The sequence below is a fragment of the Mustela nivalis genome, assembly GCF_964662115.1.
Source record: "Mustela nivalis genome assembly, chromosome: 1".
NCBI lineage: Eukaryota > Metazoa > Chordata > Mammalia > Carnivora > Mustelidae > Mustela > Mustela nivalis.
The window spans coordinates 196587493-196615349 of record NC_139020.1 but is presented as its reverse complement, the minus strand read 5'-3'; the positions used below and the strand labels follow the sequence as shown (position 1 = coordinate 196615349).

At 58.0% G+C, this 27857-nt stretch overlaps 2 protein-coding genes and 1 long non-coding RNA gene across 6 annotated transcripts in view; 1 reads left to right on the top strand and 2 right to left on the bottom strand.

Annotated features, from left to right (window-relative positions):
- Nucleotides 1-31: 31 nt before the first annotated feature.
- TMEM115 (transmembrane protein 115) lies at nucleotides 32-4776 on the bottom strand. The gene is made up of 2 exons (XM_082702551.1): nucleotides 3437-4776; nucleotides 32-809 (listed from the first exon to the last, which is right to left on the bottom strand). The coding sequence occupies exons 1-2, from the start codon at nucleotides 4285-4287 to the stop codon at nucleotides 605-607; spliced, it is 1056 nt and encodes a 351-aa protein (XP_082558677.1). The 5' UTR covers nucleotides 4288-4776; the 3' UTR covers nucleotides 32-604.
- Nucleotides 4777-7021: 2245 nt separating this feature from the next.
- Nucleotides 7022-27857, bottom strand: part of CACNA2D2 (calcium voltage-gated channel auxiliary subunit alpha2delta 2) — a 138757-nt gene continuing 117921 nt past the window's right edge. The window contains exons 7-38 of one of the 4 annotated variants that reach the window (XM_082702240.1): nucleotides 24921-25052; nucleotides 24693-24750; nucleotides 23739-23789; nucleotides 23510-23609; nucleotides 23249-23407; nucleotides 22895-23002; nucleotides 22718-22796; nucleotides 22111-22160; nucleotides 21858-21947; nucleotides 21608-21679; nucleotides 21343-21417; nucleotides 19933-20007; nucleotides 19784-19855; nucleotides 19627-19698; nucleotides 19461-19522; nucleotides 18465-18541; nucleotides 14576-14636; nucleotides 12370-12467; nucleotides 12099-12189; nucleotides 11928-11990; nucleotides 11678-11781; nucleotides 11316-11414; nucleotides 11135-11223; nucleotides 10873-10923; nucleotides 10546-10617; nucleotides 10282-10434; nucleotides 10069-10121; nucleotides 9886-9941; nucleotides 9636-9762; nucleotides 9372-9480; nucleotides 9188-9277; nucleotides 7022-9101 (exon numbers count right to left, since the gene is read on the bottom strand). In XM_082702240.1, coding sequence (XP_082558366.1) covers nucleotides 8961-9101; nucleotides 9188-9277; nucleotides 9372-9480; nucleotides 9636-9762; nucleotides 9886-9941; nucleotides 10069-10121; nucleotides 10282-10434; nucleotides 10546-10617; nucleotides 10873-10923; nucleotides 11135-11223; nucleotides 11316-11414; nucleotides 11678-11781; nucleotides 11928-11990; nucleotides 12099-12189; nucleotides 12370-12467; nucleotides 14576-14636; nucleotides 18465-18541; nucleotides 19461-19522; nucleotides 19627-19698; nucleotides 19784-19855; nucleotides 19933-20007; nucleotides 21343-21417; nucleotides 21608-21679; nucleotides 21858-21947; nucleotides 22111-22160; nucleotides 22718-22796; nucleotides 22895-23002; nucleotides 23249-23407; nucleotides 23510-23609; nucleotides 23739-23789; nucleotides 24693-24750; nucleotides 24921-25052 — 2789 coding nt within the window. In that variant the 3' untranslated portion in view covers nucleotides 7022-8960. Of the gene's footprint in view, nucleotides 9102-9187; nucleotides 9278-9370; nucleotides 9481-9635; nucleotides 9763-9885; nucleotides 9942-10068; nucleotides 10122-10281; nucleotides 10435-10545; nucleotides 10618-10872; nucleotides 10924-11134; nucleotides 11224-11315; nucleotides 11415-11677; nucleotides 11782-11927; nucleotides 11991-12098; nucleotides 12190-12369; nucleotides 12468-14575; nucleotides 14637-18464; nucleotides 18542-19460; nucleotides 19523-19626; nucleotides 19699-19783; nucleotides 19856-19932; nucleotides 20008-21342; nucleotides 21418-21607; nucleotides 21680-21857; nucleotides 21948-22110; nucleotides 22161-22717; nucleotides 22797-22894; nucleotides 23003-23248; nucleotides 23408-23509; nucleotides 23610-23738; nucleotides 23790-24692; nucleotides 24751-24920; nucleotides 25053-27857 lie in introns of all 4 variants that reach the window. The other 3 variants (XM_082702241.1, XM_082702242.1, XM_082702243.1) reach the window with 3 other exon arrangements.
- On the top strand, nucleotides 11564-12429 carry LOC309849772. The gene is made up of 2 exons (XR_014303886.1): nucleotides 11564-11803; nucleotides 12083-12429. It is a non-coding gene; the product is annotated as an uncharacterized lncRNA (long non-coding RNA).

The following is a 27857-nucleotide window of genomic DNA, read 5'->3' as shown; positions in this document are numbered from 1 at the left end:
TGCAAGGTGGTCTGACAGAGCCCAGGAGCCATACCTCAAAGAACTGCTTTATTGATACTGCAAGGCTGGGCCTGGCTGCCCACTCAAGTGGTCCTGTAAAAAATACTTGGGAGCTATGGCTCTTCTGGCCCAGAACAAGCCACAGCCACAGCAGAGGGAATCAGAAATCTTCACACGAACATAGTCTTTCTGAGGGTGGGCAGGGAATTGCAGTCCGGCACTGGCTGGACCCCCAGAATGTTTTTGGCAAATCCTTGCCTTGGCTCAGGGCTCTTGGCAACCAGGCAACCTGGGCTGGCCCAGGCACTGTAACACCAGTGTCCCTGTAGCCACTTGCTTGGGGCTATCTGCTGAGGTACAGTCTTACCTCAGAGGGCCTGGGCTGGCTGATGGTTCAGAGGCCCCATACCTGGCATAGTGGTTGTCTGGAGTTGGAACCAGGTAGCAAGAGTCCTGGGTAGTGTTGGCGAGAAATAGCAGAAGGCTGTGGAGACCCCCAGCAGGCCTTCTTCCCTCTCCTCAGAGCAGTCAGTGCCCTGGAGTAGCTGAGAGGTGTCAAGGGGGAGCTTGGGAGAGGAGATGCTACACTCAAGGTGGTCTGGAGTTACAGCTTCGGGGGAGCTGCCTCGAAGGTGATCAGGCTGGATTCTGGGGCAGCCCCCTTTCCTGGGAGCGTGGGGGCCTTGTCAGAGGGTATGGGGCTATCCACTTTGTCCCCTGCCTCCTCTTCATCGTCGTCCATGCTTGGCCAGACCGACTGGTCCTCCACTCTCTTCAGCCGCTCATTGAGGGCCTTCAGGGCCAATTGCCTGGAGCCAGGGGAAAGATGACAAATCACTATGGGTTTGGACTTGGCTCATGCCCTATATTCTTTCCCCATGAAGCTGGCTCCCCCTACCACCCAGCTTTCTCTTAGAATCTTATGCATTCCCTTTTGCCATGAAAGACCCAGGGCTCCCCAGGGACTGGATAGGACCCATTCAGCCATCAGAATAAGGACCCAAAGGGCTGGCTGCCCACACACAGAGCTTTCCCTTCATAGTCTGGGCACCTCCAGGCTTAGAAGGCCAGCAGGGTGTCTGCCAGACTGGCCACCAGGCCAGCCTCAGCAATGATTCTGAGAATGGGGCCTAAGCATGGGCAGAGCTGGTACCCCAGGGAAGATGGGTGGAAGGATAAGTCCCTTGGATGTGGGCACTGGTATCACATCCAAGAAGAGGGTTATTACTTCTCTCTCTCTCCTTGTTAGTTGTGTTTTGAGTCTCCTGGCAGGGGTCGGAGGGGAATGCTGGAACTCAAGCACCTATGTGGGATCTCAACCTGGGAAGCAGGGCCAACTTGGGTCAGCCCATCCCTCCTAACGGACTCTAATGTTTTCCTTCCCAGAGGAATCCCCACAGCCACCAGGACCTGTGTTAGAGCAGGGACACACCAAGTCCTTGCAGAAAGAGGAGGGACAGCTTATGTGTGTAGGAGACAGGCCAGAGCCTACGGTTCCACTGGACAAACCCTTTTGGACCTTACTTTGGGGGAAGGTGGGAAAGTTGACTGGAAGGTATACCTGTGCACTTGGGACTCTAGTTTACCCAGGAGGTGGAATGCCCATGCTGCCAGCTAATACTTCCAATAGTGGTAACTCTGGAACCCTGATGCCTCAACCTGTCTGTGCTATAAGGATGGGGGACAGCCTCTAACAGCCTTCCAAGATCCATCAGAGGAGCAAAACTGCCAACATGCCAGGCAAATGACAGGAAAGGCAACAAGAACATGGACACAGAAAATGCTAGCCCAATTCCATCCTGTGCTCTAGCCTGACACATGGCAGACTGGCACAGATGGGACAGTTCCCTGTGCTACCCAGGCTCCAGCCTGGAGACAGCCTTGTCAGTTCTGTCTAAAGTCTGCTAAAACAGAGGTAGTGACATAGTACTCACTTCCTCATGAGGGTCAAAGATAGGAAATCCTGCCTCGCACTACTAGTAGCCCTTTGGGTTTGGGAGCAGCATGCTGCTAGAGGCCCAACTGGTCGGAGAAGTAACAACCACAGGGCTATGCCAGGAACCTAGCTCCTGACAACCTTCCCTACCTCAGCCTGCCATTTTCTTGGACCTGAGCAGAGCTGTTTTGAATCTCCAGCCAACCCTAACTAATCCAAGACTTCTCACTAAAGAAAGAGTCCCCACCGGTACCTGTCCTACAGAGCTCTGAGGACAGCTCAGTTTCTGCCAGGTTCAGCCTTCTTGGTCCCACCTTCTCCACTGGATAAAGTGAAGACAGACCTTGGTCTTTAGGATTCATTGGCCACAGAGATACAAACCACAGGGCTCACAGTAATGCCCCGCAACATGTTTTGTGTACTTTGCGACACCCACCACCTTAGGCCATAGTAATCTGTGGCCCTTCTCCAGCTGGCAACTCCTTCAAGAAAGGGGTGTATCCTACACTCAATGCCACAGACCCAGTGGGGACTAAGCACGGGGATAACCTTTCAGGTGAATTCATAAAGCTGCCTGCCAAAAATCAATTTAAGAGGTGAGCAAAAACCTTTGGCAAATCCAGAAAGGAGGAACAGAGTCTGCTCCAGATTTCACTACTAAAGTAACTGCCTAAAAAAGAACTTTAACCATGATGTTGAAAATGTAGCTATGACAACTCTGGTGAGTCTACAGACCTGGGAGAGAGAGAGAAAACTGAATTAAAAAATGTCTTCCCAGCCCTGGACACGGTACATTCAGTGAATAATTCAGCTGGGGCTCCAGATGGCTTGGTTTACAGATAATGAAGGTTGTCTCCACTCCCTGTGTGGTCAGCATGCTCCCGCGGTGGGTCACATGGCCTGTTCCCTGGGTGTGGTGACACATACATGCTGGAAGGACAGGATGGCAAAACTAGTAATACCCTGAGGTTTCCCCCTCAATAAATTAAGTGGCAGAGAGGCACAGCATCTGAATTAGGACCCAGGAAGAGGACATAGTTCAGCATTTTGAAACTGGGGTGGCTCAGACCACCTTGTAAGGAAGGTCTTCATGTGTGTCCCTCCCTCAATGGGGAAATAGGACCAGCAGGTTGTTTCTGGCTCCCACAGGACCAGTGTCTAGGATTCCAAGACTCTGAGACAAGGTCAGGATTATGTGTACCTGACCCTCCATTAGCCCTTACACAGTACCAAAGGAAACTGGACATTTCTTAGGACTTGTTAAGTGGCCCGAGTGGTGTGAAAGGCAAATTGCTCTCCTTCATGTTGGAAAGTGCTACTGGAGCCCGGCACCTAATTGCTGAGTTTCTCAAGGCCACAAACAGGATTTTATCTCCTGAGTCTGTCCCAACACCTGACCCTTGGCTGCCAGCCAACACACAGCAAGCACAACAGATGGAACGAGACTCGGGCAATAAAAACTCCCTTAGCTCAATAATGTTTTGGAAGACTCCACAGTACCTTCTCCGCTCTGCATCCTGAGGGTCTGTGCCTGGGAGGCTGATGGTGATGGAAGATGGGGCACCTACATCATAGCGCTTCACTGTCTTCTGGCATATCTTTACCTTCACCAGGAGGCTGTGTACCAAGTTCGCCAAGAGCCCCACCACAGGCTGTAGGATCTCAGGGAAGAAGGTGGCAAAAGCAAAGTGGTCAGCCATGTCCCCTCGGCCTCGGCTATGGCGCTGGTAGAAGCGAAGATACACCCAACTGGAGAGAAGCCCAAAGCCATAGGATGCCAGTGCTGGGCTCTGGAGCAGCGTGGCCAGCCGCAACAGCAGCAGCAGCCCCAACAGCAGCATGGGCACCACGCTGACGCGCACCTGGGGCACACGCAGGACCACGCAGTCCCCCATGGTTTGCTTGAGTGCCACCAGGACACCACCCAGGAAGCCCAGGGCTCCGTGGATGCGGATAGTGAAAAGGTAGACCAAGTTGAAGGAAGCCATGTAGGTGAGGAGGTAGGCGAAGGCCCCCAGCAGCCCCACAGACACATTCACCACTGAGAAGAAGATGAGCAGCTCCAGAGCTCCCCAGAGGGGCTCCAGCAAACGTCCAGCCACCACCACTGTGGCCAGGCTGATGGCCACATCCCACAAGTGCTGTTCCATCAGCCCATGGGTGGCCAGGGTCCAGATCCAGAAATTGGGCGGAAAGAGGTAGCCTGGGGTGACCGCCAGGCAGCCGGTATCCACGGCAAAGGACAGCAGGTAGAGAAAGAGTACTGCCGCGCACAGGGTCTTTACCACCACGCTGGCGCTGGCCAGGATGGCCCCCAAATGTTGGCGGGCGCCCGGTAGGGCGCGCTGCATCTTCCCGAAGGGCGTCGGCCTGAGGGAAGGGTCTAGTGTGTCAGGGGCCTCCCCGGGGCCTCGTCCCAGTCCGGCCCCGACGGGAGGCCCGGGCCCGGCCTAGTCACTGGCCTATGGCCCCGGTGAAGATTCCACTTCTGGCTGCGTCGGCTCCGGTCCCAAAGGGCCGAGTTGGGCTTGGTCGCGGGCCCGGGGCCTAGGCCCCTCGCCGGGGACCTGAGGGAAGGCCCTGGGAGGCTTCGGCACGTCTGCCTGCCGTCCTGCCTGCCTGTGGGCCCCGCGCCAAGCTGACCCGGCTGGCGTTGATCTCAGGGCTCGGCCTCTTCCATCCACTCAGGGGCCCGATGGTCTGAGCCGGACTGGAGCCTTGCTCTGAGCCCCAGTCAAGTCTCGTCAGCTCCGGCTCGGCCTCGGTCTCGGCTGCGACCGAGACCCTCCTCCCTTCCCAGGCGCCGACAAACAGCGGTGCTGCGCCTGCGCGTCCGGGCAGCGGCGGGATGCCCTTCCGGCTCCGAGGCATGCTGGGACACGTAGTCCTCTCCTGAAGACGGGGACGAGCGGAGATCAGAGTTCTGTAAAACTACAAGTTCCAGGAAGCTGTGCGCCCCGGCTGTTCCGGTTGATAAGAGGAGGCTGTGCTGGGGAGGTGTAGTGCTCAGGGCCGTTTCCGCTGGCTGTCCGGGTTTGGGGAGGAGTAAACTGGCTCAGGTAACCTTGGGAAGGCTCCGGGTACCCGCGTGGCAGCACAACTGGGGACACTCGCTTGCTGAACTTCCTGGGAACAGTGACTCCGTGCATGTACTTCTGAGTACATCTGAGTGTGTCCTTGTGGACAGGTGTGTAGGTAAGAATGTAGGTGGTCTCGGTGTGCGTACCAGTGTTCGGGAACTCCCGAAACTCCGTAGTCCGGTGTGTGCCTGACCTAGGTTGTATGGGTGTATGGGACCTGACCCAGATTGGGATTCTTGCTCTGCCATTTGGGGGCTCTGTGACACGAGCCAAGTTCCTCAATTTAATGAACTGTAAAATGGAGATGATGACAGGACCTAGCACGGTGAGGGTTCGTGGGGACTGTGGTGTAAAATGCCAGTCCACCCTAGGTGCCCAGTGAGTGTGTTGCTCAGGCTAACCTTGTTACTAGTGTGGTGGAGCTGCGACTCGAATTCAGGTCTCCTGCCCCTAAAGAGGCAAGACTGGGCTCCTTTTAGAGACTCTCTTCCCCGCCACAGATTTCTCATCTCTGGCCCTGAGGAAGAGAGGTCTCCCCGACAGACTTTGGGCCAGGGTGTTTACTGCAACAGTGGCTTCCTGCAGTTTCTGAGCAAACTGATTTTTTGGTGTATTGAGCCCCTTTTTAAAATTGTGCATGAATAATTAAAATAATTATACGACAAAGCACGTTTATAAAGTGCAGAATCCATCCCTTCCTTTCAGCCACTGATCTCAGTACAACTCCCAGTGTGCACATAGCCTTCCAGGTTACAAAGGGTGTTGACGTGACACCCTTTTCTTTGCCTAGGGTCTGGGTTCTCATTGGATGCCACCTAGGGTAGAGTTGCCAGACTGAGCAAATCGAAGTACAGGGTGTACAGTCAAATTTGAAATTCAGATAAATGAATGATTTTTTAGTGTAAGCATGTCCCCAGTCTTTTTAGTATAGTGCAGTATTGGAAACATTCTAAAAAAAAATGCGTGCTTATTTGAATTTCAGATATGACTAGACATTCTACATTTTATCTGGCAACCCTACCCCAGGATCTGGGGGCTGTTGCAGGGCATGGAGCTGTCTCTGGGGTTACTAGTTAGGCATTGCTCTGTGGCCAACCCATGGAGGGGAATGAGGATGGGCGTCTTTGTGAAGCCAGCCACAGGTCCTCTCTGAAACCTTTGCTGATTTCTTGCCCTTCTCACCATGGAGGAGAGGATTTCTCCTAAGTCTCAGTTTGTTTATCTGCAGTATGGAGATAAACTAGTACCCACGTCTAAGGTTGTAGGCTGGCTGCCCACCCGGTGCATACAAGTGTACGTCATGGAAGAGTGAGCATCAGCAGTACTGGGAAACCTCTGTGCTGGTGGTTACTGGTTTTTCTTCTTGAAAAGAGTGTGAAGGGTCACATGGACTAGGATTGATTATTAAGAGAGTTGGGATTAAATTGAACAAGGGTGTAGACAGGCCAGAGGAAGGTCTGAGAGGATTCACTGAAATGGACTCAGTCTTCACTGAAATGGGTTCCAGTGTGAGCAGTGGAGGTCAAGGAGAGCACTGGGCCTTAAGCCTCTTCTGGGCTGGAAAGGAGCAGTGGTCATGCTTGTGGGTGGGCCAGACCCTGGCCTCCTCTAGACAACAGGATGGGGCCCTCAAGCACTGGGTCCTGGACGTGCACCCAGTACCACTAACTCATCGCTCCAAGTGGATGACCCGCCCACTAGGTCCTGGTGGTCTGCCTTGATGTCTAGACTGCTGCCTAAACTTGAATCTCGTCTGTCTTCTTTCTTCCACTGCCTTGGCCTATAAGGACAGCTTTTCTCAGAGGCTTTTGAGGTTATATGAGAAAGGATGTCAAGGTCCTGGCACTTTGGATTACCAGGAAGCATTATGCCCTACACCCACTGGGTACCTGGGTTGCAGTGGCCTTCACTCCTGGCTGAATGGTAGATGCGACTTTGACGTCATGGCACCTGTCTTCAGGCTACCCGATCCCCACCCTGAGGCAGACACAGTGGATGGGAACCATTTGAAGTGAAAATATGAACATTATTTAATAACTGATCTTCTGTAATAAACCATTTGAAAATATTTTACAAGGAATCACACACACAATATTTTACAAAGTTTCTTGACTTTTTTGTCACCGTTTTTTCTGACTTGTCTGTACAAAATAGAACAACAACCAAAAAAAAGGGCGCAGAGAAAAGGAAATGGCCCCCCAGTCCCCCACAGATCCCCCGAGCCCGAGGTGAGGGGGCAGCCAGGTCGGGTGGGTGATGAGAAGGATCAGACCCAGCTTGGGGTTGGACAACTACCTGATGGGGATTGTTTGTCTGTTTTCCTGTTTTTTAAACTTAAAATATATATTTTTCTATATATGTTTGATTCTTTTTTATTTTAATATTCTCCATTGAGCACCTGACTACACTACAGTTACACACACGCCCCCGCAAGACATGGCTGGCATCTAGGCTGGGTGTACAGCTTGGGTGCCCACCCTGGCACCAGCAGCGGGCATGGACCATACACACACACTGAGAAAGCAACAAGCAACTTGACATTAATTAACGGAGCCATTAATTAATGCATCACCCTCCCCCCTCCTCCCAGTCTGTTTGAGCCTCTTGGCCACATCCCCCTGCCCTCCGTCCCCCACTTGCCCCCAGGCTGGGATGCCTTTAGGGGAAATGATCAGAATGAATGGTGTGAAGACATGTGCCTGGGCCCAGCCTCCGTGTGTGCAGTGTGTGTACATGTGTTTATGCATGTGCAAGTGTGTGTTCAGCGGGAACAGTTTGCCACCCCCCATTTGGGGGCATGGAATGTGTGTATGTATGGGTGTGTGAAGAAACAGGGAATGGGCACAGGCCTGAGTGTGTAAGGGCCAGATTGGGGGTGGGATGGCCCAGCCAGGAGTGATTATGTTACTCTGGCTAAGGAAAAGGGCAATGTCTGGTGCATATTCCTCTGCTGAGAGGTGCAGGCAGTGGCTTGTGGTCCCGCTAGGAGCCTGACACTAGTGCGAAATGGTTACAATGAGCACCTGGCGGGGTGAGGGACATTTCCGGGATACTGGCGGCTAGGGTGGGACAGAGGGGTTGTCACCCCCTGCCCCAGCATTTGGCACTATTTGACATTCAGCTTTAGAGACAGAGGACCAGCTGGGCTGCAGGTCAGATTAGAGGCGGGCGGTGAGCAGGAGATGAAGTGTGGATGTGCCAACCCTCCCACCAACCCCTTGCCCTGTGTAAGGCTTTGTGAGCCCCCACCCCCACCCCACCCCATGGTGTGTGTGTGTGTGTGTGTGTGTGTCCCCTCCTTGGTGTGTCTAATGTGAGTTTCTGCCCTCAGGGCTCCAGGTGTGTTTGGGATTGTGTCTGAGCCAGTGTCACAATCACTGGCCTGTCACCTCTAGGGCTGGAGGAAGGTGGGAGGTGGCTGTAGGCCTGAAAGGGGCAGGAGTCCATTGTGGGGCTGCCTCAGGACTTCTCTCCTGCAAGGACTTAAGCTGGGATGCACAGGCCTCAAACTGCCCATCTCAACTTCATTATTACCAGGGAATCCAGATTTGGTCCTGGGTGGGACCTAAGGGCCAGGTTAGAGGAGTCGCTGGGGCAGGGCCTAGGTCTCCCGCACAAAGGGAGCCTTGGGGCAGGGTGGGCAGTGGAGGCCTGGTTTGGCACCAGTACTGTGGCTTCCCTGTCCCAGCCCTCAGGGGTGGGTGAGTCCAGTGGGAATAAGGGGTCTGGGGTCACTCTGACGGTTCAGCGTCGAGATGTGGCTTGGGGGCCAAAGACCTGCGGTGCCCTCCTTTGGGACTCCCCCCACTCCAAGGCTCAGACTCTTGAGCCTGGCCGCTAAGGTCCTTCAGTGAGGGAGGAGGCGAGGCTCTAAGGCGGGGTGTGTGGGGGCAGGGGAGTAGGGGAGAGATGGGGAGGCCTCGGGAGGGGTGGGAGGGGGACGCTCAGACGCGGCGCGAGGCGTGGGCGTGGACTTGGGGCTGCGGCCGGGGAGGCAGGCCCAGGAGGAGCAGCAGCTGCAGGGAGACCAGGACGCCCAGCGACGGCGGGAAGGAAGCTCCGCGGCCACAGTCTGAGGTATCTTCCTGCAGGAAGAGGCAAGGAGCGGGTCGGCCCGGGTGGCCCGGGGAGGAGAGGGAGCGTGAGGTCAAGTGCGCCGCCCCCTCCTCACCGTCGCGTTGTAGTCAAAGCAGATGTGCGGGCCTCTCCGGTATCGCGGTCTCTGCACCAGTTCACACTGCTCCGGGCCGTCCGCTGGGCATGGGTGGGGAGTCAAGGAGGCGGCAGGGCACGGAGGGGGCGCGCGGGGCAGGAGGGGGCGCGCGGGCGGCGGGGGACGGCGGGGGCAGGATACAGTGTGTCTCCTTCTGCAGCAGCCGGCCAGCCTCACACTGGCTGCAGAGCGGCTTCTCGGCCACCACGAAGAGAAGGTTGGTGTTCGTCAGTCTCTGCGCGTGGAACAGCCTGGAGGCAGGACGGGAAGGCGGGGCGTTGAGACTCGCCCCGCCCCTCCCCGCTGGAGCCCTGTCCCCGCCCCGGGCCGCGCCCACCCGGCAGGCTCCCGTCCGGGCCGCATCCCACCCGTTCCTCCGGTCCCGCTCCCCCCCCCCCCCCGGCACCTGGAGCAGTTTCCGCAGTCGATGATGGCGTTGTAGGAGGCGTTCACCGACCCGAAGTAGTACTGGGTCTGTTTCATGACGCAGCTGCTCTCTCGCGCCTCGGGGCTCCCCTCGGCCTCCGTGGGGTCTGCGAGGGCCAAAGCGCCTCAGCCCTACCCATACACCGCGGCCAGCTCCCTTTGGGATGGGTCTGAGCTTAGACTGGGGAAGGGTGGGGTGTTCGAGGAGGGGCTTCCAAAGCCCCACCTACCTGCGTGGAACCAGCTATGATAGATGAGGCCATAGAGAAGCTGCTGGAACAAGGACCTGCAGGGCATGGGTCACTGAGTGGGGAAGTGGTCACCAGAGATCAGCGCCCTGCCCCACCACCTCTCTTGAGCCCTCCTCCTGCCCAGGGAGCACCCTCCCTCTGTGCCCTCCCCCCGGGACTCACCAGGCGGCAGCCGAGGTCCACCAGGCCAGGTTAAGGAAATCTGCAATGGTGGGCTGCGGTGGAGAGAGGGGCGTGGGCTGCCGCGTCTGTCCCCGGACCTGGGTCACCCGGCCCCAAACTCTCTCGTCAGAGGTGGAGCGTCATCTGTGGGCAGGTGTCCCAGGGCCGCCCCTCCCCCTCTCCATCTCTTGGCTGGGTATCATTGAGGCTCACCACAAAGACACCACGGGGTGCAGCACCCAGGTTGCCGGGCGGCTGGGGGGCGCAGGCTGCCTGATAGTCGTAGGACTCTTTGCGGGTGTAGAAGGAGTTGTTGTAGAGTGCCAGCATCAGGTTGGCATCGACCTCACTGAAGAACCTGCCCACCTGGGAATGCCAGGAGAGTGGTGGTCACAGGATTGGCAGTGCCACATCTTCCCTCCCCCTGGAAGGCTTCAGTCCTGGTTCCCCTCCTCCCACCCTCTTCCTGACCCTCACCTGGTCCCACTGATGATTCTGGTTTGACAGCACCAGGAATCCCCCATCATCAATGAGGACACAGAGCAGGTCCTGGGAGGTAAGGAAAGGGGAGGAGGATGGAGAGGGGCTCAGGCCCAGACCTTCCTCCCCAGACCCTGGCAGTCAGGTGGTTGGGTCAAAGGGGCACCACTCCCCCCACAGGTCTGGTAAACCTGTAAAGTCAAGGTGGGAATGTTGAGACACCCCTCCGCCCCGCCCCCAACCAGGCCAAGGGACAGGCTAGCAGTTGCAGCTGGGACTAAGAAGTCTGGGATTAGGGTATGCTGTGGTTCAGGGCCCACGTACCTCATTGTTAACCTCGCAGTCCATCTCACAGTGGCTGCTGGGGCCACACTGCTGGGCAGAGAGCAAGAACCATAAGGTGCCCGCCAGTTCTCCCCCTCCCATCACCCTTCATACATCTGTGTCCCCAGGCCATCTGCAACAGCCACTGTTTCCCCAGAAGGCACAGGAACCACTCTGAGTGAGTGGTAGGGGTTCCTGGGGGGGGGGGCGGGGGACTCAGTACTGCTGGGCTTACTGCCCCCACCCCCGCCCAGGTAGGTACCTTCTGAGGCTGGTCCTGGTGGGTACGGTTGCTGGCTAGCACCTTGAACTTCTCAGCCCAGGCCTCTAGGTCCAACTTAACACCTACCACTATAGAGGACAGCAAAGGGCCATCAACGCCCGCCTGACTGGGCAGCACTCTGTCCATCATCTCTTTTCCCGCCTCCGCCCCAGGCATTCACCTGCTGGCCTCAGTGAGCGTCCGCCCAGGCTTAGCTCCACAGCTGTGCTGACGAGGATGCCCACCGTGTCATTCTCCAGCTCCAGTGGCCTTAACAGGGCTGCAGGTGGGGTGGAGCAGTCAGGGGTAGGGGCCAGTGGCCATACTGACCACTCTGTGTTGGGCCTGTGGACCCCAGAGCCAAAGCCAAGCACCTGGTACCCAGTGTAGCGTTGACACAGCCTAGCTCTGTCTTCTTATTGGCCCCAGTCTTGGCTCACCTCATGTTCAAGAGCGGCCTCAGTAGCAGAGCCCAGCCCTGGCCGAGCAGACAGGGAAGCCCCAACTTCCCACCCGCTGCTGGGCACCTGGGAGGACACTCACCGTCCTGGTGTGGGGGTTTGAAGACATAGCCACGGTTATCCAGGCTGCGGCGGTAGAAGCTGGCATTGAAGGGCTCCGGGTTCTCCGTCCAGTCCTCAGCTGCTCTGGTTACCGAGATGGACAGAGGTTGGTGGAAAGGGTGGTGTGCAGGGGACAGTGTCTCAGCAGGTGCAAGGAGGCCTATGGGTGGCGGGACAGAGGCAGGGTCCCAGGCGGCGGCAGGGTCCTGGGTGGCAGGTAGGTCACTTACTTGTTGGGGAATACGCGGGTGATGCCGCCGTCGGTGGCAGCGAACACAGCTAGAAGGCTGTACCTGAGGGGCAGCAGGGAGGTGAGTCACAGGCCTGCCTTCTTCAGGGCAGTGCCAGGGCCTCTGGGCCCATCCCAGCCTCCTTGCCCCCACAGGCTGGGCAGTGCCTACGTGTTGAGATCCTGGTCCCGCCAAACACGCTCCACCAGCTGCTGTGTGATGCCAGTGTCCAAGATCAGGTTGTGCAGAAGGAAGTTGTTGCCTGGAACGGGAGGGTAGGGGTGGAGAGGGCATCTTCTTGTGGCTCCCTGCCCACTGTCCCCTGTATACCCTGTCCTGGGCTTGGGTCTGCATCATGCCTGCCCGGTCTCGGGGTTCTATTGGGCTGCCTCCCTTGGGGCCTGGGCACTGCCCAGAACCGGAGGCCCCACCAGGCACTCACACTGCTTGGAGTCTGGAGTCACTTTCTCCATGAGCTCAATGAAGTTTTTCAGGAACTCGGTGTTGTTGTCTGAGGCGTTCAGGTCCTTGCAATACTCTCTGGGGATGGGGAGGGGTGAGAAGAGTGGGCTTGGGGGGCTGGACAGAGCAGAAGGGCTGAGGTTTCCCAACAGGCCTGCCTGGCCATCGGCTGAGAAGCCCGGGCCTCAGCTGGGGACTGTGTATTCCTGCTAGCTAGGGCCGTGTGTGCCCTGCAGGCTGCCACGTCTGGGGGTGGTGGGCAGAGCTGACACGAGAAGGATGGTCCGCTTCCTCCAGTCTGGCAGATTCTCCCTCCTGGGTATAGCCCCGCAGAGCCTCCCACCCCTCCTGTGTAGCTGGACGGAGATGGCCCACGGGGGAGGCCCCAGGAAAGGCCTCATGGCTGGCTCGTCCCCTTGTACGCTGAAGTACCTGCGGGCACCAGGTGCGTGAGGAACCAGCACTGGCTTTGTCAGGCTGCGTGTAAGCCCTCTGCCGCCTCCTGGCTTCTCACATCTGGACAACTCACTTAAGCTCCACGAGCCTCAGGTTTTCCCCTCATACCACAGAGAGTGTCAGGAAGTCAGGGGGAGCATGTGGGGCCTCAGACTGGCCGTTCCTTCTGCCTGGGATGCTCCTACCCCAGAAGTGGACAGGAGAAATCCCTCACTTCCTCAAGGCCCTCGCTGGGCTTGGGTTCTGGGTCCCAAGAACGTGGGAACTTTGGGGGCATGAGAGGCCTGCTTAGGGCTCTGTTCCCCAGGAAGTCTTGGCGAGCTGTCCTTGTACAGATGGAGCTCTCCTTCCTGCCCAGTCCCGCGCCCCTGCCACCATCCACCTCCCCACTGGCCTGGAGGCAGCAACCTTAGGAATTTTTAAAAATGCACTGCTTCCTGAGGCTATGCTAGGGCCCATGGTTTGGTGAGGCATCGGGGACCGGATCTCAGTTTCCGCTTGCTCTCTGGCTCCGATGGCCTTTGTGCTCTGCCATGTGGGGCACAGCTGACATGCAGAGGGACACCCATATGGTTGTGCTTCAGCTACAACCCCCCACCCCCTGCCGCACCTCCCTGCCCCAACACTATGTACATTTACAGCTTTGGATTACTTCCTTCGTTCACCCAACACATAGTTACTGAGCTCTCCTGAGCCAAAGGTCCAGAAGTGACAAAAACAAACCAGTCCCCTCTCTCAGGGCCACGTGGGCCACACAGGCCTTTTCACTCATTGCCACTGTCACTCATGACCATAGACATCCCCCCGTAGTACATTCAGACTTACAAATGTTCACAGTTACTCACAGATAAAACACTCATCTACAGAGAGTCGAGAGCAATCTGTGGGAGCATGCTCACACGTGCACACACGTGGAGGTCAGGAGTGTCCAGAGCCCCCATGTGGTGCTTGAGAGTGCCCCCGGGTCTCTGTCAGCTCCCCCAACCTGCCCCTTGTCCAGAGTGAGGTCGTGGGGGAGGGCTTCGCCACGTGGGGGCCTGTTGGCCTCCTCACTTGTGGGGCAACAGGCAGAGGGTGGGCACCTGAGGATGTGTGTGCAGGCTGAGTGTGCACTTCAGGGAAGGCCCAGGGTGCTGGACCCCGGCCCCTCACCAGCCTGAGCAGCTCTTCAAAGCCCTTGTACTCCCCACCTCCCCCAGGCCCTGTGAGCTGGAAATTCAGCACTGCCCACAGGAGCTCTGGCTGGCTCATCCCCAGACCCACACAAACACTGACTGACACAGAACAAGGCTGGGGTGCAGGGTGGGGGTGGGGTGGGGCGGGCGCCACAAACCAGAACAGCAGCTGTCCAGGGACGAGTGGGCTGTGGACAGCCTGCCCAGGGCAGAAAGGGTCCTTCCTGGTGTGGCCTGGGAGGGCAGGGAAGATGGGCAGAGTCCGGGGGCCCTCCCATGCCAGGCCCAGTGGGGGCTGCAGCTGGGGGAAGGTGCTGGCCGCTGCTGCCTGGTGTGGCCACATGGTCCAGGGATGCACAGGGGTGCGCAGCCAGGGCTATGCACGGGGTGGGCGGGGCGAAACCGCACAGGGTACACACACACACACACACACACACACACACACACACACAGCTCCAGGCAGTAGTGCAGGAGGTGGAGGGAGGGCGGGGGGGGGGGAGTGCTGGGGCGGTTGGGTTTAGAGAGGACACCTCAGCAAGGCCACACACAAGCTACCTGGGAGCAATGAAAACATGTCCTTCAGACTCAAAGCTGCTGGGGAGCAGGAACTCAAAATCTGCAACAGAAACGGGGGGTTATCCGGCGGGGGCTGGGGAGGCAGGAGGCCAGGGGGCTCAGAGCTGACGGGGGAGGCGGGGCGGAGGGACAGGGAAAGAGGGTGGCTTGAGGGAGGGGGAGACACCAGCAAAGAGGGAACCCGCCACTTCCACGTTCAAGTTCGAGCCAGAGAGAAGGGGCGGGCAGAGAGACGGGGTGGGCGGGGTGGGGGGCGGAGGGCCTGTGGAGACCACGCATCGCAGGAGGAGGGCAGTTATAGCCAATATGTTGCCCAGGCCTGGTCCTCTGCCGGCAGTGAGTCCCGTGGCGCGGCTGTATATGCTTCCATACGGCTGTGTATAGCACATATACACGGACACACACACACACATATATATATACACACACTGCTATATATATGCATGGTCTGGGGGAGGTGCCGGTCTCGCTCTTATCACGTCCGTAATGGAAAAAACCGCATGCGGAGCTTCCTTTGCCTCCAAAGAGACTTTGAGGAAGGGAATTGGCTTTTGGCTGCGGATTTTTATCTCTCTTTCTTTGCTGCAGCTGTTTGCATTTTGGTAGGTCTCGCTTTTGTTCCGTGTCAGGCATCAACATGGCCAAACCGAGGGGATTTCTCACGGGCACAGACAGTCCAACCAGAGACAGGGTGGGTGGCTGGGGCCGGGCTGCAGTGCATTGTGGGGGTCCCACGGTCCTTCCTGGGCTGGGAGGCTGGGTGAGGGGAGACTCTCAAGGTGCCTGGGAATGTTTCCAGGCTGAGGGATGAAGGTCAGGAGCCAGGGAGGGGGGGATGGGAGTGCTGCTTGATCGTGTCTTGTCCTCTTGAGCTGGCGACATGAGGGTGGTGAGGGGGCTGGCAGAAGAAGAATGGGCCTCCACCTTTCCTAGGACCTGTCTGGGTTCAGAGCAGCCAAGGAGGAATGCTGGGGCTCCAGGAATTGTGGGGTGCTCTTGAGGGATCCCCAGTTGTGCACATGTTTGGGAGTGAGCACATAAGTACATAGGAGAGCTTATGTTTGTGTGAGCGTGCATGTGTACGACTTTCTCTGGGTGGCTCTGGGAGTGACGCTGGGGCTTCTCTTGGGCCTCTCCCTGCCGGGCTGGGTCAGCTACCTGCTGGTTTTGCATTTTGGGGGCAGGCTGCCCCTGCCCCATGACCTGTTGCCCTCTGGGCTGCCCACCTTCCAATCCTGTCCTCGCCAAGGTTCCGACCTCTCTGTCACCGTAGGGCTTTATTTTTGCAGAAGAGGGGTCTTATCTGTTCCCAGATACTCCCACAATGCACTGCAAGATTCCGAGAGGTGGGCTTGGGGTGCCTGGAGGGGCTGGGCAGTCAGTCACTGGTTGGACTGTTGCTTTCTGATGGGACTGTGAGGCAGGGTTTGGACACAAGCCGACAGGGAATGGGTGTGGGGGAGGGGAAGGAGGAGAAAGAAGAAGGAGGTAGGGAGACTAGGCTATAGTTGTCATTGTTACCAGAGCCCTGCATTTCTGGGGACATTGGAAGGGATGTGGAAGGGGAAGAAAAGACAACTCAAGCCAGTGGGAGTAGGGCCTGTCCCCCACCCCCACCCAGGCCACTGGGGCCAGCTCTATCCTTTTTGCTGGACTAGGCTGGATAGGGCCCCTGGGGCTCCTGGGGGAGCCCTGGCTTCCAGGTCATCCCCTTGTGGCTCTCCATGCCCCTTTGTCACAGCACTCCCTGGTCAGGGTGTCTCTGTGTACCTGTGGCAGAGCCCCTCCCGTGCTTCCCTTTCTCATTCTCCTTATTGTCCACCTGAGTCTGCGAGTTCCCTGCCTGCCTTCCTCCAGAGTCTCTGGCTTCGGTTATCTCTTAGAGCCAGAACATTTTTCTTCATCCCCTTCATTCCCTCCAAGCTCTTTTGCTGGCCCTTGCTAGGCTCACCATCCCTGAGTCTGCTTTTCCTTCCCGGGGAACATCTTCTCCATACCTGGCCACCTGCCCCAGTGGCAGTGGGTACCATGGTTGGGCTGGGCCAGCGGGCTTTAGCAAAGCAGTGGGGGCAGTAGGGGACAGGGGCGTCAGCACCTAGGCCAGTGCCCAGGATGGTTGGGTCTGCCTTGCGCTCCCAGTGGTGTGGCTGATGCTCCATCCTGCCCGTCCCAGGGCAGAGCTTCCAGAGCCTCTGTCACCCCTTGGGGAGCTGCCAACTTCTGGACCAACTGACAGAGACCACAGGAGGGAGAACTATCCCAGAGGAAGCCTGAGGTGGCTGTGGCTTTCCCATAAGCCTTTCATAAGCCCCGTGGAGGACTTCTCTCTAGCCCTTCCCTGCCTATCAGGGCCTCTGTCGTGGGGGGTGGGAGGTGGTGGAAAGGCATCCAGCCCTGTCCCCACTGTTGAGTTGTCTTGGAGGGACAGAGAAAGTGGGGATGGGCAGGGACCTGCCCAGAGGGAGCAAGGAGGATGAGGGGGGGCCTGAGCTCTCAGAACACCCGGAAACCACCCTGCAGGCGGGGCCAGGAGAAGGGCTGCTGGCTGTAATAGGGGTTTAGGGATGAGGAAAAAGGCAAGAACTAGAGGAGACAAGGGGATGCTGGGAAGAGCCCTGGAGAGCGGAGGTTTGGCTGGTTCCTGGGCAGGGAGGGGGGCAAGCAGGGGTGTGAGGGTGGGTGGGGTGGGGGGAGGAGGGTGCACTGGTTCTGAATATACTTGCCCTTCAGTTTGCTGATTGGCACTGGGACAGTCCACCAAGAGAGAAAGCGAGGAAAACAAAAACAACACAAACACAAAAACAAACGAAAAGGGGGAGGGGAAGGGGAGGGGCACAAACAATATTTTATTCAATGGCTGTTTGAATGAAAATATTGTGTCTCATCATCATACCGAAAGGAAACTTCTTGCAAAAAAACGACATGAGAGAGAAAGAGAGAGCGAGAAAACTCAAAGGAGATGAGCCCCAGTCGGCCAGGCAGGTGGGGGGGGGCGCCCGGTGGGGGCCGGAGCCCCAGCCTCCCTCCCAGTGACTCCGGGCAGAGGGCAGGCGGGGCCACAGGCTCCGCCTCTTGGGGGGGGAGGCCCAGGGTGAGCAGGACATGCAGGGATGAGCCACAGGCAGAGGAGTGGGCAAGGGAGGGAAGGAAGGAGAGAGATCCGGAGAGGAAGAGAAGGGGAGAGGAAGGAGGAAGGAGAGGCAGGGAGGGTGGGATGGGGGGGATGAAGATGGGGAGGAGAGCAGAGGGAGGGAGGGAGAGAGAGAGTAGGGATACTGGAGTAGGGGAGAGAGAAGGGAGAGGGAAAGGGGGAGACAGAGAAGGGGGGGATACAGGGAAAGGGGAGAGGAGGCCGAGGGAGAGAAGGAAGGGCAGAGGGAGTAAGGCAGGGGGGGTCAGAGGAAGGTGAGAGGGCGGCTGAGGGAGGAGGAAAATGCAGGAGGATTGGGGGGGTGGAGGAGGGGAGAGAGAGACCCTGGGAGAGGGGCGCGACAGGGGGAGAGAGCTACAGGGCGCTGGGGAGAGGAGAGATGAGAGGAGGGGGTGTCTTCCAAGAATGCAGCCCCCAGGGGTGTGCGGAGGGGAGGCAGGCTAAGGAGGGAAGACACGCAGTAGGAGAAACTAAAATCAAAAACCTCAACGGAAATCATGAGAGAATGATCTGGAACCAAATCTGAGAAAAGGCGAGCATGCAGATTTCCACAGACTTTTGGATGGCTGGTGCCCCAGCCTGCGGGTGCCTGGGGGGTGGGCAGACTGGGCAGGAGGGGCTGCCTTGCCGCCAGTGGCTGGCTCTGCTGCCTGGGGCCGGCCAGGGTGCGGGGCAGAGGCAGGGGTGCAGGGCGCAGGCAGGGGCCGGGCCACTTACACTTGACCTGTAGGATCTGGTCGCTGAGGTTGGCTTGGAGGTAGAAGGTGCTGTAGGGCGGGAGCACAAGCCCCAGGCTGGGGAGGAGGAGAGGGAAGGAGCATATGTCACTCACTTCTGGGGAGAGGGGGGCCACATGGACATCCAGCGCCCCTACTCCACGGCCTTGGAGCTGGGTAGAGTGGCATGGGCTGTGAAGTCCCCTCTTCTGCCCACCAGGGCCACCTTGCCCTGGTAGCTGTGGGAGATCCACTCCCCAAACTCTCCTGGACACCTCAGGATGCCCAGCCCAAAGCAAGTCCCCACCCAGCAGCCCCTGCTCCCAGACACCAAGCCAGCCTCCTCAGTCAGGCCAGCAGACTCACAAGGGGCAAAGGGGCAGAGCACTGTCAGTGAGCTAGGCTGGTGGGAGCACAGCCATGGGAGAGGGGTCCTCGGTCCCCAGAGGATTAGGCCGTGTGAGGGCCAGTGGAAAGCAGGGCTGGGCTGCCACGCTGAGGAGCAACCACAAGCCAGGACGCGGGTGTGAGTGAGATGGGCTCTGGGGGGCCCAAGAAGACAGCCTGCACAGCCCGGGGCCTGACCCATAAGGGTACCTCTTCTGAGGGCTGTGGTGCCTGCTGAGAGCCAGCCCAGGGATGTGCTGAAGGTGATCTCCTGGGTGCAGATACCCAGGGACACAATCCAGGCAGGGGTGACATGAGAGGGTGGGCTGGCGTGGGAGACATCAGATGCACTGTCTTGTCTCTGTCCTGTTCTTCCAGGAAATGGCCCTTGTTCCTGAAGGGCCAGCCAGAGGCCCTTGGGGGACTGAGAGTCCCGGGGTGAGTAGTGAGCAGCCCTGGCTGCTGGTGCCCCACTGGGATCCTGGCTGCAGCCCCTGAGAACCCGCAGACCCACAGACCCAACCGGCAGACCCAGACAGGAAGAGGGCTCAGACTCTGGGCTCTGCGGCTGCCCCGCCCCTCCCTGCCGGCCCGGCCCCGCCCCACTCACCTGTAGTTGGTGCTCCTTATGGGCACCCAGGTGTAGTTCCGCACCACCTCGTCTACGTACCTCTGAGAGAAGAGGCTGGGTCAAGTACTTGGGCCAGCAGGCAGGGGTGGGATGGTGTGCAGGAGGGCGCCCGCCCTGACTCTGTCCCCCTCTACTGTCTTCTCACCTCATCCAGGGACTTGACCAGTGTTCTGATTTGCTTGTGGCCCTTGTTGCCATCGATCATGCTCCGACGGATCTGAAAGGGGAGGGATGTGAGCGGCGAGGCCCCTGCTCTCAGCTGCTCTGGGGGCCGCCATCTTTACTTCCCTCCCTTCCCTTACCTCCTCCTTGTTCTCATCCTCCAGCTCTGCATCCAGGAAGTCCAGAGTCACAGGCTCCCGGAAGTTGGTGGTCTGTGGGAGGCAGGGCAGGAGGTCAGGGGTCGCCATCTTGAAGGGTCTACCCTCCTCCTAACTGCCCCCTGGCTCACCTGGGGCTTGAGGTTGGGGTGCAGCAACACGTAGCCGTTCAGATCAATGGCAAACACATAGCCGTTGGCTCCAAGCTGGGGGCATAGATGAGGGGGCTCAGAGCCTAGGGGCCAGGCAGGGATTCCCCAGACTCTCGAGCTCTTCCTCAGCCTGCTTTCCGTATCACTGAGGGGGTGCCATATGCCTGCCTGGGCCAGGGGCCCTCACATGCCATGTGGCCTTGAACCCGTTTCTCAAATCAAGCCCAACACGCTAGTGTCCCTTGTTGAGGCTGATGGGCTCCACAGGACCACGATTCGATTTGGCCTTCTGCCCCCACGGCTCCTGGTTCTCTTCAAACTGTCAGTCACCTAGACTGTTCTGCTTCCTCTGGCCCCTCGGGGCGGACATCCCCTCCCTGTCCCCTCCCCACTACTGTTTCCTTCTAGTCCCCATTTCAGTAGATCGCATAGGGAGGAGGGTATCCCTTCCAGACAGAAGGAGGAGTGAATGGGACCTTGGACTCACCCGTAGCTCTCTAGGCTGTTTTCTCACTGCACATGGAGGCCAGCGACACAGGGCCTTCATGTAGCTCCCATCTAGGCGAGCTGTCTGTCACACACGTCCCATCCCCCACCCTTTTGCAACCAAGACCAAAGTTGCCTTCGCCACAGGCCCTGGGCCAGCCACACTGACCATGCCCCTTCCCTGGTTTATGATTTTGGTGTTCACCTTCCGTCCTTTGCTCAAAGGGTTTCCTGTAACTCCAAGGTATGCCTTCTGTCTATCTGACCATAATGCCAGGCCTGCCTGGCCCGTCACTTGTTACTGTGTGGCTAGAAATAATTTTTACATTTCTTTTTAAAAAGATTTATTTATTTATTTTCAGAGCAAGTGAGCATGCATGTGTGCAAGTGGGGGGAGGGGCAGAGGGAGGGAATCTTCAAGCAGACTCCTTTGCTAAGTGGCCTAGGTGGACCCCATGTTGAAACCAAGAGTCAGACACTTAACCAGGCACCCCTGTTTTTGTTTGTTTGTTTGTTTGTTTTTTTACATTTTTAAGTGGTTAAAAAAGATCATGCCATGAAAATTACGTGAAATTTAAATTTCGGGACCCACAAACGTAATTGTTATGGAACGGAGCCATGCCCACTTATTTGTTTTGTCTATGGCCATTCTCCGTACAACAGCAGAACTGAGTCTGAGTACTTACACTAGCAGAACCTAAAATATTCATAGTCTGGCCCCTCACAGAAAGTCTGCCGATCCCAGCTCGAGGCCCAATGTCACCTCCTCCAGAAGCCTTTCCTGACTGCCTCAGTTTACAGGTCTCCCTGGAGGTGCTGTAAGCCCTCTCACACACCTCTGCTGAGCCTGGCTTGTGTCCCTGTGGGAGGCAGAGCTGGGTGGACGGGCAGATGGACACTTACTGTGTAATTTGGAGTCAGCCTCTTGATGTCATTCAGAGCCACATCGATGCCCATCACACCCAGGATCAGCTGGTTCTGGGAGCAGAGGCATGGGGTCTGCAATGAACTCAAATCCACAGGGGAGCCCCACTGTCCAAACCTCATGCCCTAGGCCTCATGCTGCTCACAAGAGGTTGCCTCTGTCCAGTCTGAAGGCTATCCTGTCCCTCCTCTGTCCCAGGCCTGCTAGGGGCATGCCTAGCCCTTCCCTGGTTGGGAACCTTACCTTTTTTTCCCCAGGGCCATCCTGTGTCAGGTTGAAAACAGGGAGGGTCCCTGTCACCACCAGCCCCAGGCCCTGAAGGAAGAGGAGGATGACAGGTCAGTCTCCTGTGGCCATCCATGCCCCACCCTGAGTGTTCAGAGGGTGGGCTCAGGCATAGGCCCCCTTTTTTCCTTCTGTTTGGTTTATTCCCATAAGGGGGCCCTTGAGGAATTTAAGGACCCCCACATCTGTGGGAGTCCAGAGGCCTTACCAAAGCATCCTCATACACATTGGTCCATTGCACCTGCTTGGCTTCCTTGCCCGCCAGCACCATGGGCCTGCCCAGTACGTCCAAATATTCCTGGGGAGAAGGTGACGGGTCACAAATCCACCTGCCTGCTGCATCTTCCCTGGTCTGCCTCCCCGTATATCAGCTGACCACCAGGGGGCGCTCTCACACCGCAGCAGTGCGCCAATTACCATTGTGCCCAGGAAGCAAGGGGCTGGGTGGAGGGGCTTCTCACCTGAGTGTTAATGCGGATGGCTCCAATGGAAGGGATCTCAAAATAGTAACCTGTGAGGGAAGGCGAGGCGAGGTGGGTCTGGGTGGTACTTGGGACCCATGGCATAGGGGCTCCTGTATCCTGGGCTGTGTCCAGGCCCCCTCTCTTTCTGGTGTCACTCCTCCCAAACTCCTATCCGTTTAGTGCTCCCTTCCACTGCTCTGTCAAAGGAGCTGATGCTAGGGAAGGGGCCACGAGTGTAGGGATGTACAGAAGCAGAGGCAGGGTGAAGGGAAGGGCCTGAGGCTGAAGTCTCTCATGCCAGGATGCTGGTGACATTCAGAGTCCACCCAGGGGCCAGGCCCACATGCACAGAGTACAAACAGATGTAGGAGCAGAGAAGCCAGGAGATGGATGGACAATGGACAGACAGATGGGCAGAAAGATGCTCAGTCAGATGGACTAGTTACGTGGCCAGAGAGATGGACAGTCACATGCGTGGGAAGATGGACAGTACGAAAACAGGCAGCTGGAATGCTGGACATATGGATGGACAGGTGGACAAGCAACCCGATGGACAGCAGGGCACAGCAGGCAGGCCCCAGGGTGGGGACACCGGACAAGGTACCTTTGTTGGCGCAGGCCATCCACTGCAAGGGCGTGACGTCGTAGTTGTGTTGCCCCACGGAGAAAGTGAACACGCGCACCTGTTTGGGGCTTGGGGTTACTGCCGTGGTCATGAGAGGACAGCCCTCCCCGGTACCGGGCCCGGGTCAGGGGGAACCCCACCTGGGCGGAGCCTCACCGTCCGGTTGGGCCAGTTGTATTTCTCAAAGACATCCTGCACGCGGTCCTCACCGCCGTCCGTGAACATCATGATCATCTTATTACAGTTGGCACGGGTGATGTTGGACTGGTCAGGAGTGGGTTTGGGGTCAGGCAGCCTCTGGCCCCTCCCTGGTCTGGGGGTGGGTATCCCTCCCACCTGGAAGGCCCAGCCCTTGGGCCCTCCTCCCCACAGCAGATGCTGCGATCTGCCCGAGCCGCCTGTTGGGCGCTAACAAGGCCATTTGTCTTGATTTCCCTGGTGTCACCAAGCCTGGGCCTTGGCCCGTCCCCAGTCCCTCCTGCACCACCCCCATCCATTCCCGGCGCTCACGTTCTGCAGCTGGTCGAAGGCATACTCAAAGCCGGCCTTGTAGCCCGTGGTGCCCTTGGCCACCATGCCCTGCACGGCTTCCTTGAACACCTTCTTGTTACGCACATTGGCCTGAACCAGGTGTGTGAAGCACGACACAGGCTGTGCCTTTTCGTTGAACTGTGGGGACAGGAAGGGTGGTGAGCGGCCTCAGGCTGGCTGGGGCATTTGGCACGGGGTGGGGTGACACGTTTCTTGCCTGCCTGCCACCTCGGCACTTACCGAGGCCACGTTCACATAGTCATCGTCTGAGAGCGTGTCCAGCATCTCACAGACGGACGTCTTCATCAGCTTCAGGGTCAGGCCACTCACGCTGCCACTCCTGGGAAGGTCATGGATGCACCAGCTAGGCCTCAGGTGTCCTCCTGCTGTTCCCTCCGGAGGGTCCCAGGCAGCAGATTCGCACCCCTTGTTCTGCCCCCCACCCCTCCTGCAGGCATCGCTCACTCACACATCCACGATGATGACCATGTCCTTGGGCGATGAGGCCCCCTGGATGTACCTGCCCGGGAGAAGCATCAGTTAGGGCCAGCCTCACTGGGACCTTGTGGGTCCGCTCTTCCTTCACCCATATACTGATTCAACATGTTTCCACGAAGCATCCAATGCAAGGGTCAGATAGCGTTCTAGGCACCGAGGATAGCACATTTAATAAAACCGTCCTGGGGCGCCTGGGTGGCTTAGCCGGTTAAGCGTCTGACTACGGCTTGGGTCATGATCTCGGGGCCCTGGATTGAGCCCCGTGTCACAGTGTCTTCTCTCAGTGGGGAGTCTGCTTGTCTCTCCCCCTCTGCCCTCTCCCCGCTCATGCTCTGTCTCTCTCAAATAAATAAAATCTTAAAAAAACAAAACCAAAACAGGCCTTGCCCATTACATGAGTGACCTGGCCTCCCAGCACATGAATTGAGCCCAAGGAGGCGTGAGCAGGGGATCCAGAGAGGCGGAAGGGGGTATGTTCCATGGCCTCAGTGGCTTGTCATGTCCCCTGGCCCGGGACAAGTCCCCAAGGTCTGAGTCCCAGCTGTATGTGTGATCGAACAGGGAGGGAGGAGGTCATGGGGCACCGCAGGAGAGACAGGCAGAGGGTGGGGTGTCCAGGGCTCTGATGGGTGGCCTGGGGCCTGGTGACCCATCAGAGGAGACATCCACCCTCCAGAACCCCCACTAGCCCAATCCCTCAGTCGCGAGGGGGTGGAGTGCTGGGCAGTGGACGGGGGGCAGAGGCAGCTGGGAGGCCTGCCTGGGTGATGGGATCCATTTTCCAGTGGCAACGATGTGTGAAATGAAAATTGGATAGAGCTGGCTGCACCCTGCTCGGAGTCCTGGATATCGGGAGGGAGGGGAGCAGGCGGCAGAGGTAGGGAGTGGAGGGGTGTCCCTGCCCAGCTCCTCCTCGTCCACTCACCAGGGTCTCCTTCGGACATCATACAGGTCGATTTTCTTGGGGGCTCGCCATGGGGTGGCTGCGGGAGGAAAGAAGGCGGGGGGTCTGGCAGGGAAGGGCTTGTCCAGGGCCAGCTGGCCTGGCAGGAGTGGCTACCCCCACAGCCCACAGAGTGATCAACCACCCCACACACCCCAGGACAGTGGGCTGGGTGAAGGGGAGGGTGGGTGCTGAGGGGCTGACACCCACCGGGATAGTAGCGAGTGACGCCCGTGGCGCTTCCGAAGACCTGCCACAGCAGCGTCGGGTCCTGCCTGCGGTTCTCAATGAACACGTTCTCCAGAGCCTCTGTCCAGTTGAGTTCATTAAGGATGACAGTGGCTGTGGGGGAGGCAGGGGGCTGGCGGGAAAAGTGCCTGGGCTGTCCCCCCGTTGAACCTCACCCCGATGCCCATGCATGTAACACCCCCCTCCCCCCTCTTGGAAAGCCTCATGTGTGCCCTGCCTAGCAGGGCTCTCATTCCTCAGGGCTCAGCTGAGGGCTGCACCAGCTCCTCCAGGAAGCCTTCCAGGTCCTCAACCCCTCCCAAGCCCGCTTAGCCTACCCTTCGGCCAGGCCCCACATGAGCAGACAGGGCAGCTGTGGCCCGTGGCCCCCAGAGAGGGGCTGCCCAGGTGGCAGGGACTTGTCAGTTGGGGTGCCCATCCAGCATGCTGCCTGGAGCTTGCAGCTGGTCCCTTGGGAGCTCACCCACTCAGCATGCACTCCAGGCTGCAGCCACAAGAAAGCAATTAAGGGCCCGATGATGGGGCTGGAATTATTCAGCTATTAAGGTACCTGATAAGCTGGAAGCCACTCAGCTCCATGATTAATCAGCTGGGGCCAGGAGCAGGCAGGGGTGGGGGTGGAGGCTCTTGGAAGGGCAGGGCCTGTGCCATGATCCTGCTCCAACACAGGCACTTGCACACACATGTACACACGCACACAGCCTGCACTCCCTAACATATACCTCTGCACCGAACCTCCGTGTTTCCAGCCAGGTGTGCGAGTCCCTCATCCTCAAACTTCCTGCCCAGCAGCCCGACTGCTGCTTCAGGCACGGGGCAGGCACACTCATACCTACACAGCACTCTGCACCCCTGGGACGACAGCAGTGGGTCTTGCTCTCACAAGAGCAAGTTACCCTCACCACCCCCCTTTCCCCTCACCTCTGTGATCCTCTGGCCAGACCCGCCCCCCAGCCCCTGCCCCGATGCACAGTCACAGAACGAGGTTTCTCCCAGAGGAGTGGGCTTAGTCCTGTAGATCCTTCAACCAGGGCAGAGACTCAGGATGGTTTGGGCAGCACCCCATCCCCCAACTCAGGACAGCCCTAAATCTGGCCAATGTGTGCGCATGCCCATGCTCTCTCACGCGCAGCGTATCCGTCTCTGCATAGAGGACCCTCAAAGAAACCTGCCAGGGGCTGGCCACCTATGACTGCCAGGCCTCTGTACCGAACCCCCCTTCCCCAAGGGGCTATTTTTTCCCTCCAGTTTCTTCCACTTCCTTCCTCCCCAGGAGGAGCGCTGACAACATCACCCTGAGATCCCTATCACAGATCCACCCCAAGTGAGAATCAGAGCGCCTTCCAAAGGCTTGACTCCTCTCTTGGGAGCAGAGCCTTTGAACACTGAGACCATTAAAGCAGATGAAGAGCTGTGATTTCGAGACAAATGTGCAAGGCTCTGCCTATGGCAGAGGGCAGGGGGGCGCCGACCCATTCCTGGGCACATGGCCCTCTGCTCTTGCCCTCCGGTGTGGGGCCTCTGCTGGATCCTGTCTGTTGTCTAATCTCTGTCTCCCGCTACTCCCACTCCCTTTTCTCCGTCCATGTAGCTTCTCTTAACTGACCATAATGTGAAAACAAAACACATTTCTAGCATTGGCTCTGCCTATTGAACAGTATGTTATGGTCCTGTTCCTAATTTAGAAACTTAGTGAGTCGAACAATTTCTATTTTTCTCTTTAACGAAAAAAGAAAGCTGGGTTCCCCAATGTTTCATACGGTACTGCCTACCCTGGGAGAGTCTGCCTGGCAAGTCCCAACCCTCACTGGGCCTCAGTTTCCCCATCTGCCCAAGGAGAGGCTTAGAGCTGACTGTCCTGGAAGCCCCTCTAACTGCTGGTAGAGATGCATCTCTGACTCAGGTCAAGAGCCAAGAGTAGACCCCCCACCTCAGATGGGCGGTCCCTGCAGGCACCCGTGAACACACACACACACGTACCCGCACTTGCGTAAGACACATGCGTGCGTGCACTCTGGCCTCCCCGCCTGGAGAGGGCCTGCGACTCAGCCCCACGTGCACACACCCGCACCCACGTGCACACCCTCTCAGATCACGCTGAGTTGGGAAACGGGGACCATGCCCCCTCAGGCGGGCGATTACAGATTTAATTAAAAGTGACACAGTAAATAAAAAACATATAAAATGTAATTTGTGTGGGTAGCGAGGGGTGACTGGGGAGGGCGGTATGGCTCCTGTTTTAATTAGTGTGCCTGCCTGTGATAGTGCTCCTCGACTAGCTCGGGCAGGTGGCCTGCGGGTGGCCCGTGGCAGGGGCAACAGGGCTGGGGGGAGCATCTATTCTCACCCCTGCCTGAGGCTGCCTGGAAGGTCTGGCTGACCTGAAGGGTGGAGGGGGCCTCCCTGAGGACCCTGGAGGATTCCCTGCATTCTGGAGACTACCCAGAAGCTCTGGGATCTGTGTTCCAAGAGCCTCCACCCAGTGGGCCACTCGGAGTCCGAGGCTGCCTTGTAGGGGCTCACAGAATTAGCCCCAAGCCACCAGACCCCCGGGCCCTGAAACCCACTGCTAGAACTCTCTCTGTAGTGCTTGACTCTTAGTCTCTTCTCCCTACATCTCCCAAGATCTTCAGGAAGTTCTTCCTCATGTCTGACTCAAATCCTTCCAGCTGTAGTGACTCATTTCCCCCACCGTGCAAAGCTGCCCTGTGCCTGGACAAGGAGGGAAATGCTCCAGGGCTGGTGTCCGTGAGTGAGGGACTGCTCCCTGCTCCCTCAGCCCCTGTGTTCCCCTGCTGTGGTAGCTCCTCAACCAATCCTACATGGGGCCTGGGGATGGGGGATGGTGTGGAGGAGCTGCTTTGGGGGCCTGTGGGGCACATGTGCACCCAAGGGCAG